Source organism: Nipponia nippon, unplaced genomic scaffold, assembly GCF_047370975.1.
Source record: "Nipponia nippon isolate SJK-2023a ecotype South Korea unplaced genomic scaffold, ASM4737097v1 scaffold_1, whole genome shotgun sequence".
Taxonomy (NCBI): domain Eukaryota; kingdom Metazoa; phylum Chordata; class Aves; order Pelecaniformes; family Threskiornithidae; genus Nipponia; species Nipponia nippon.
The window spans coordinates 132,139,501-132,148,454 of record NW_028262290.1 but is presented as its reverse complement, the minus strand read 5'-3'; the positions used below and the strand labels follow the sequence as shown (position 1 = coordinate 132,148,454).

The following is an 8,954-nucleotide window of genomic DNA, read 5'->3' as shown; positions in this document are numbered from 1 at the left end:
AGTGGAATTTACAGTCAATTTATTTTTAAAAGGGGACAGAATTTTTCTACAGAAGCACAGCCCAACAACAATTTCAAACACAAAACTCATAAAATGGGATCCTTGTCAAAACAGGATGTTGACATAGTGGGTGATGATCACAAACAAGCCAAATATAGTTAGCGTGCAGGTATCGTGCTTGTGAAAGACAAAAGGCCACTGGAGTATTTCTAACCCAGCCAGTTCTCTGCTCTGGTGCCTCATGCAGCCCTACGAGGAGGCATCAACAACCACACCAGGCACACTGCGCCGTGATGGAGACAAAGCAAGAGCTACCCTCCTTCCACGAGAAAGGTTTGTGGAATCGCTTCCTGACACTGTTTATCAGTGCAGCCACAGCAGCAAAGTGCTCCTAGTGCAAATCTAGGTTCACTGGCAAGTGTTACAATATTCCCATTCTGGAGTTAAAATGGCTGCAATCATTTTGATTTGAAGGAGATGTGTCTATTTAAAGTGACCTGTAGCATCCGGATATTCCCCAAGAACAGCTATCTCCAGGACCTCTTTCACCTAGGACTGCATACCTGGCAGCCTGGAAGTTGACTAGAGAAGACGATGGCATGATTTCTCTTCTCAAGATTAAGCAGATAAAGCTGAAAATCAGGACATAATTTAAAGCTAACTAAGAATTTTTCCTCTAAACCTCTGATTTAGCTTAAGGCATGGAAATTCATATTTGCGTATGATACACTCAAGAAAAAAAAATTAAGCCTATTACTACACATCCTAGTCTTGTTTAAAAATTATGCAAGTCTGCCTGTAGGGAAGAAAAATGAGCAATATCTCCAGAGCTTTTCAGCAAAAAATCCCCAACCAACTCTGCAGTTCCCTGGCAAACAACCAACAGAGAACCAAAGACCTTGCAAAGCTGCAAAAGTAAAGGGCTGTTAGCCAAGTGCACCAGCGCTCTTTGGTGATATGCAGCTTCTCAAAGCAGTGTTTGCTTATGAGAAACATGAGCACACGATATTAACGACCTGTTCAACCTGTCCCCTTCAAATACAGCACAGGGCAGCTTGGTTTAACACTCACACCTTCAAGCTCTTAGCGGAGCCAGTGGTGACCATTTATTTGAAAATTACAGTTTTTGAAGCTTGAGATTTTTGATGGAGACTGTTGAAGATGATACTACTAATGCTTTGTACCACGAAAACTCCAGAAAATGTAAAGGAGAGGCACATAAACCATTACAAACCCTGTGGTGTCAGTGAATGCTCAATATAAAGATCCTTAAAAGAAATGAGCTCTAGAATAGGTGAAGTGTTCACGTCTTGATGGACTACAAAGAACTCATCTCCACTTTTTACAAGATCTGTAGGTCCTTCATTCCCAGCTTTGAGGGATTCAACTAAAAATATGTCAGGGGAACTGGACATCAGCTTTCCACCTCACGCAAGACATTTGGAAGTTATTTGTTTAGTCATTATCATGATCCCACTTGAATGGTCTACCAACAATTGGCATTTTCTTCCACACACAAACTAACACTTTTACAGAACACCACATTTTTAGTTGTATTCCTTCTCTTATTATCAACAGTACAATCTGAAGTCATAATCTCCGAATAAACAATAGTGGTTTGTATTACTACTGTAGAATAGTGGAGATTATTAGAAAGAAAAAACAGTCAAACCAAACACACAAATAAATCAGAGTGGAACATACTGCAGCCCTAGCAATTCTCTTATTTAATTAAAAAACCTTATTTTTCCATCTAGGAATGCCATTTAAATAGCCATTTAGTTGACTCACAGCATTCAGCAAGCAAGGTCTCCTGCTGCTGGCAGTGGCACTGGGTTTTACCTCAACCCATGGTGGGGCTCCGTGCAGACGTGCGCCTGATGGCTGACAGAAGAGGGGTGACAAACTTTGACCACGATGGCTCTGCAGTCCTGAATTCTTCAGTGGCAGTAGCATCTCCACACTGCTGTAACCCAGCTCTCCTGAAAACAGCCTCCTGTCTGCAAATCTCCCAGGTTATCAGGAGCAAAAGTGGCGTGGGCTTGCTTGCTGGCAGGGCAATCCTAGAAGAAATGTTCTGGAACGGGTCTGTGAGTTGCTATACTGATCCTAGAAAACAGAGTTTGACACATGGGATGATCCTGGATTTGCTCCCTGGCTATAAACTCACCTCTGACTGTAACCGGGAGTAATTTTCACGTGTGGACAGTCTGAGAGGATTTTTTACAACATTCAGAACTGGCCCCTCTGCTCTCACAGAAATGTAGAGTAGTAATGTCCATTGCCCAGACAGGAGAAAAAGTTGGATAAACACTGCGAATTTTGGAAATCCCACCTTAGGAAGGTTTTGTATGTCAGGATGCAGTCATCTGATTTGTAGTATAAATGACAAGAAAAAAAGAATTAACCTGTACAGTGAAATGAAGAATAGAAATGAAAGGATTCAAGAACAGTAAACTGCAGTATTACAAAGATGCTATGCAGGAAATCATCTGCATCTAGAAATTCTACCTTAGAGTCTCAGTAATACTGCTTCTACATTTTAAAGTACCAACAGGCAAATCTCCTGACCTGTAGCTAACTCATGAGCAAGTGCTGTTTGTTCAGAGCTTACTACATTTTGAACAATGTGGCTACTGATGAAACAGTGTAGTACAGTGTGGATTAACTCCCTTTAAGCCTTCCCCAAACTTTAAACATTATTATAGATACATCAGTGCAAAGTATTTATGTGCAGTCCCAATTAAAAAAAGTGGTTTTCCATATGAAACTGTCCAGAGTAATAGCAGAAGTATTTTAATGCTATTGTATAAATTAGAGTTCCTCCTTCCCTTGAATGCTATGCTTTGCACTAGATTATCAAACTGAGTTTCTAAGGCATTCATGAGCAACTTCCACTGGAGCATGTAAGTATACTTCATACTTCTGAAAAGTCACGTGGACAATCATATAAAAGAGCAAACAAAACCCCAAAATGCAAAAGGAGACAATAATAACTGAAGGCTTAGAAGCTTTTAGATGAGGAACAACAGTTGAAAATTGCTTTTATTTCACTCTGAAGATACAACTATGCACATCAGCAAGACTGATCCCTGTATAACAGTGATAAGCAAAGAAAGGTTCTCTGGACATTGCTAAGGAACAGACATTTTTGTGACACAAGGAGAAAAGGACAACTCATAAAATGAGGTTACAAAATTAAAAGTTACAGAGCTACAAACAAGACTAACTTACAGAATGCCTGCTGAAAATACATTAATAAGGAAATGTAGTCTTCTACCAAGCTTTGGCGATTTTAGGAATAGTCAGTATTTTCATTTGGGTGAGGTAAAGGAAAAGTTTGGCTGTCTGCAGCGAACAGCCTATGAGCCGCCTGGCAGTGGAAGGAAATCCCTCTCCTAGACACATACATGTGCTGTCAGGAGTGGAGAGAGGGAGGCAGGAGTTCCTGTCCTTGCTGTATCTGCCCCTGATGGTTATCAGAAGGCAAATTTTACCGGGCTTGTCTGGAGCACTGAGCTCATCTGGTCTTGCTGTTTTAATCCTTTGGCACCTTGCAATCGGATCTTTTAATTTGATGCTAGTCAAACATACCATTAATGGTATGCTTTATTCTTACGCTTAATACCACAGACCTGGTAAGGGAGAGCTAACATTACAGAAGATTATTGCTATGGCTCCCCTCTGCCGCGCTCAGGGAACTGGGCAGAGACGGATTGCTGCTGTTGAAAATCGTGCTCTCACACTTGCGTTTCAGCGCTAATCTCTCTCCACTGGGCAAAATTACTACAGCTGCCTTTCTGCTTCTGGCAGAATGGGACATTAAATAAAAAAGCAGTGGTACTTTGCTTCTTCCCTGACGCTTTCCATCCAGGCTGTTCTTAGAAAATGAATTAGCAGTACCTGTTTTTTTTAAAAGGGAGAGTCCAAATGAGGACACCCAAGTTCAGTCACTGTATCGTCTCTCTCTCACTACTCTTATGCCCTGTGCTCTGTTCTCCCCGCTCTGCGCTCTCCTGTCAGCGCCTCTCGAAACAGAATCAGGTCTTTCTCTGGTCTTCCTTACATGAGAAAACGGCACTGATTTCACTAAAGAAAAAAAAAGTCAGTTTGGCCCAAATCGGTTCAAGACATTCCAGAAGTTCAGTGTCAGCATGCCTTGCACAGTTTGACTCAGTCCACGCTCTACATGCTTGAGCCAAATGGGCACACTTGCCCTGGGTGAAGAATCCCTCTGGGAAAGGTTAAAATTCCCACCGCACCTCCCAGGTAGGCAGAAAGAGATAAGGCAGCAGGTAACAGGGAACTGCGTGGCATTTCCTGCAGCCGCCCTCCTGCTGGAGCTGTAGGAGCCGGCTCTGGGCCCTTCCCTCGGCATTTAAAGCTGATGAACGGGATGTATTTCCTCCTATCCGTACCTAGTTTGCAGGGAGAGAGGCAACTTGCAACTTACACATACGCAGCACCTAAACGTGCGCATTTTGTTTCACGTATATAAATAATAAAAACAGCTAAAATATAGAGATAAAGATACATAATAGAAAATGTATAGAACATTAAAACACATCAAAATATTAAAATATATGAAAATATAGAAAATAGGAAAAGTACGCCTGTACATAGGTAGGTATGTATGTATGTATGATTTCGGAGACCTTCTGTGGAAGCGGCAGGCTCACAGGCTGCCGGCAGCGGGACCGGGCGGCTCCAGCTCTGGCCCCGGCCCCGGCCCCGGCCCTGAGGCCAGGTGAGCCGGCGGCGGCGGCGGCGGCGGGGGTAGCCCGGCCCTCAAGGAGTTACGGGGCAGGAGCAGGATGACTTCATGCTCCCGCTGGCCGCTCTCAGCCGGCCCCCCCGGCCCCGTTTCACAATCCTGCCGGGCTCGGACGGGGCGAGCGCTGTGTCAAGCCCGGCGTGCTCCGTCGCGCGCACACCCCCGTGTTCTCACCCTGGATTTTCCCGGGCCATGAATAATCTCGAAGCCCCCTCGATAAATACACGTTCAGGGATGCCCGGAGCTCATTCAACCCGCCAGCCGCGCCGACGAGAAAGGGCCGGGGCCGCAGCCGAGGAGCCGCACCATGAAGTTTCCCCAAGGCTGCGACCGGGACCGCGCCGCCCGCCGCCGCCGCCGCCCGCCCGCCCTCCGCGCCGCCGCCGCCGCCCTGCCGCTGCTGCTGCTGCTGCTGCTGCCGCGGGCCGCCGCCCTGCCGCTGCCCGCCGCCGACTCCTCGGGGGAGGCCGAGCTGGAGGAGGCGGCGGCGCGGCGGGCGGCGCTGCCCGACTGCGTGCGGCTGGCCCGGCTGCTGCACGCCCGGGCGGCCCAGCTGCAGGAGGAGGTGGGTACGGAGCCCGGGGGGGGGTCACACGCACACACACACGCACACCCGGCCCGGGGGCGGCCGCCTCCGGACAAGGTGCGACCAAAACTCTTGGTGTCTCTCCCCAGATGTGCGAGAAGTTTACCGTCTGCGAGAACAGCATGGAAATGCTTGTCCAGAACAACCTCAACCTCCCCAAGGTGACCGAGGAAGACGGGTGTCTGCTCGCCGGCTTCGATGAGGCAAGGAACCACTCTCCTTTCTGGTCTAATCCTATATACCCGGGGCAATCTTCGCCTGCTCCAAAAACCTGCAGAAGTTGACCTAAAGATCTGTGCCGGCTCCAGCTGGCTTTGGTGTGGCACAGACCTCCACTCTCTGTACAAGCATCGTCCCCTTACCTGCGCAGCGTTGCCATCCAGGTGTTTCTGAGCTCTAAGTGACTTTCTCACCTTTCTCTCATTGCAGGATAAATGCTTGAGGAAAATCTCCAGCGGGCTTTACACATTTCAGACATACCTTGAATACGTACAAGAGACTTTTACTAGCGAAAAGCAAAACATCGAATCGCTGTGCTATAGCACAGAGCACCTGGCACGTACCCTAAGACAGATGGTGAGTTGGTCTTACGTTCACTCCGATAATTGTTACGGCTTGGCACCGATGTGTAGTCAGAGAAATAGGATGCTCTGCGAAGCTGAACATGTCCCGCTTTCACGTCTCTCAGTGGAAACAGGTTCCTTATGCTCAGATACTTACCCTTAGGACTGACTTACAGGTTTTACACGGTTTTGTTTTCTTTTCTTAAAGAAACAACTCTCCTTCCTGCTTTCTATTGTTATTTCTAATTTCCAAACCAACAATTAAATGCATCATATTGTTTTAAGAACAAATACACTAACCCTGCCTGGCTGATAGAAATAACATTTCTCAGGGAGTTTGTTCCTAATTGTGGAACTGCAGTTCAGTCTAAGCCTTCTAATGTTGCAACCACCTGAGAAGTAGAAATAAGTAACTTTTTTTAAAAATCCACATAAATGAAAGCAAATACATTTTAACAATATTATTAATCTTTAAAACTCTCCAAAACAAGCTTTGAAGCCAAGCTGTATGGTATATTGAGACATCAGTAGCTCAAAAATCAAGGAAGACAGTTAAATTCGGAGCATAAGTTAGTAACTTGACTAAATAAAAGGTGCTGCCTACTGAAAAGCACACATTTTGCTTGTAATCATCATGAAAAAAAATCTTCCTCTTTTACAAATACCCAATTCTCTTTTGATTCGGTAAACTAAATGCTATTAATTTCTGACAGTCGTTTTCTATGTTTTGGAGAGCTTTGAAAGATCACACTTCAAAAATTCACATCATTCCTGCAGTTCTTACTCATGTTAATAACCCTTAACATGAATACTGCCTTTGTCATCAGGGAAACTATTTGCCTGAGTAAGAACCACCCAGGTGAGTAAGGACTGCGGAAATCTCCAGGCATTCCTTCTTTCAAGGTGTTTCTCGGTGTCTGAAAAGCCCGTTGTGTGCTTGCCATACCTTTCCTAACATATTTATTTATGTCCACCATTCTTTAAGTGAAAGGGAGCTGAACTGCTTTTTTCACACTGTGGTAGCCGAGAAGAATAGTCCCGTCATAAGACAGCAACTGACCGCTGGCTTCCAACCTGATGCATTAGTTTGCAGAAAGTTCATTTCGTAACTGGGGGAGACTAGCTTTTTTGGAAAATTAGTAGGATTGAGGTAATTGGAACAGGCAGAATTAAACACAGTGATCAATAGCAAAACCTGTACTTGCAGAAACTAGAGAGTTTTTGAGAGAGAGAGGGGTCTTGATCTCCAGGTTGGAGTGTTTCTTTACGAGAGGAGTCTATCTGCTATTTAAGGCAAGGAGAGGAAGGGCAGAATCTGTCATTTGTGGTCAGGTAGATCCATCGGCACGATACCTGTCTGGATATCCAGATACAAACTTTCACAGCGTGAACAAGGACTTGGATACTCCAGTAACCGGGTGTGTGATCAGAATCCACTTCCAAGTACTCTGGACAGAAAGAATATTCATATCTTACTGAATTTCACAAAAAAGATTTTCCAGAAGGAGGTGCGCATGCTTTTGTCACTTGTTAAAGGGCAGGAGAGATCCTAAACTCAGAATGAAGCAGATACTTTACTGTTAGGCTTCTAGACCCCAAATCATCTAAAGCAGCTCCATGATTTGGGTAAGCAACTCCCATTTTCAGAAGTCACCCACTTCACAGGACAAGTTCTTAAAAGGCACTTGGGTACCGGCTGCCCAGCGCTGTCAGTCAGCATTAGGTACATAGCTCCTTTTACTCATCTTGCTGTTAGGATCCCACGCATCAGTGAAAGCTGGTGACAGTCTCCCACGTGCCTAAATGCCTGGAAAGTAAGAATTAAGCAGCTAAACAAGTTTGACATCTTTGGAAACAGTTCATGTACTACAAGATGTAAGAGTACTCCGATGTCATCTAATTAACTTGACTCATAGCAGCCAGTACAGGTGAGGATGAATCATGTTCAGCACCTTCCCAACTAACCGCATGGTCCGCAGTTAGCGGGAGAGGTGCATCGATCTGCTCAGCGCAGCGTGTTGCACCGCGACGCCAGATGCTGCATTCAAACCAGAAAAGATGGTATAGATCAGACGAGACCCTTTGGTTCTTCTGCAGTAATCGTAGCAGGTATCAAGGTACCTCAAACCCCACTGCAGAAGCGGGGCTGTAGGGAAGCACCCGCCCCAGGGAGGTCTGTCGGCAGCAGTACAGAAGCGGTGGATACACAGCTGGTCAGGAATGTATTCTACATATGAACTGATGCTCTCCAACAAGCTCAATTACAATGTTTTAACCAGGGCACCTCAATATTGTCTTTTTTTACAGGTGATAAACCCCAGTGAAGTGATCATCCCAGACTCAGCTACCCAGGAATCCCTCCGTGCAAAGCTGAAGTCCGATAAGACCTGGATAGAGAAAATCACCACCCACCTCATCCTCCGAGACTTTACTTCATTTATGGAGAAAACCGTGAGGGCCGTTCGTTATTTGAAAAACACCAGGAGTTTCAGTGTCTGAATGTTTTAATTCAGGCACAATCCTTTGTTACAAATCTGTCATGTGGCAGATGACAGTGTTGTTCTGTTTTAAGAACCAGAAATAGTAACAATGGTTTGCATTTATATATATATTCTCATTTCCTTCTAGGAACTTATTTATTGTATTTAAAATATTTATTTGTTTCTAAATGTTTCCTATTTATATTTTCAATATTTAGAAATAATTTAAACAAAGGACCTATTTTATTTCATTTCTAATGGTACTATTCAGAATATCAACTTATTTAATATGTATTCAACAAAAAAAAGTGTTTTCAGAAGCCAGAAAAATTGTTGTATAACTTACACTTTTAAAATATTTAAGAGATGGTATTTATGACTTATTTATATTTTCAGAATAAATAAAAGCTGATTTTTAAAAAAAAAATGTTTAACCTGTCTGAACTTTAAATAAGACTAAGGAACTCTAATGTATCCATTTTTTAATACTGGCAATTATCAAAATAACCACCTTCAGGAATTTAAATTTTATCTGTATAATTACATGAGTT

The 8,954-nt window shown here is 44.2% G+C and overlaps 1 protein-coding gene across 1 annotated transcript; it reads left to right on the top strand.

The window, feature by feature from the left end:
• The first annotated feature begins 4,881 nt into the window (after positions 1-4,881).
• IL6 (interleukin 6) lies at positions 4,882-8,622 on the top strand. Its single transcript, XM_087754037.1, has 4 exons — positions 4,882-5,339; positions 5,450-5,563; positions 5,790-5,936; positions 8,231-8,622. Exons 1-4 carry the CDS (start codon positions 5,082-5,084, stop codon positions 8,420-8,422), a joined length of 711 nt encoding a protein of 236 aa, XP_087610163.1. The 5' UTR covers positions 4,882-5,081; the 3' UTR covers positions 8,423-8,622.
• The last annotated feature ends 332 nt before the right edge of the window (positions 8,623-8,954 follow it).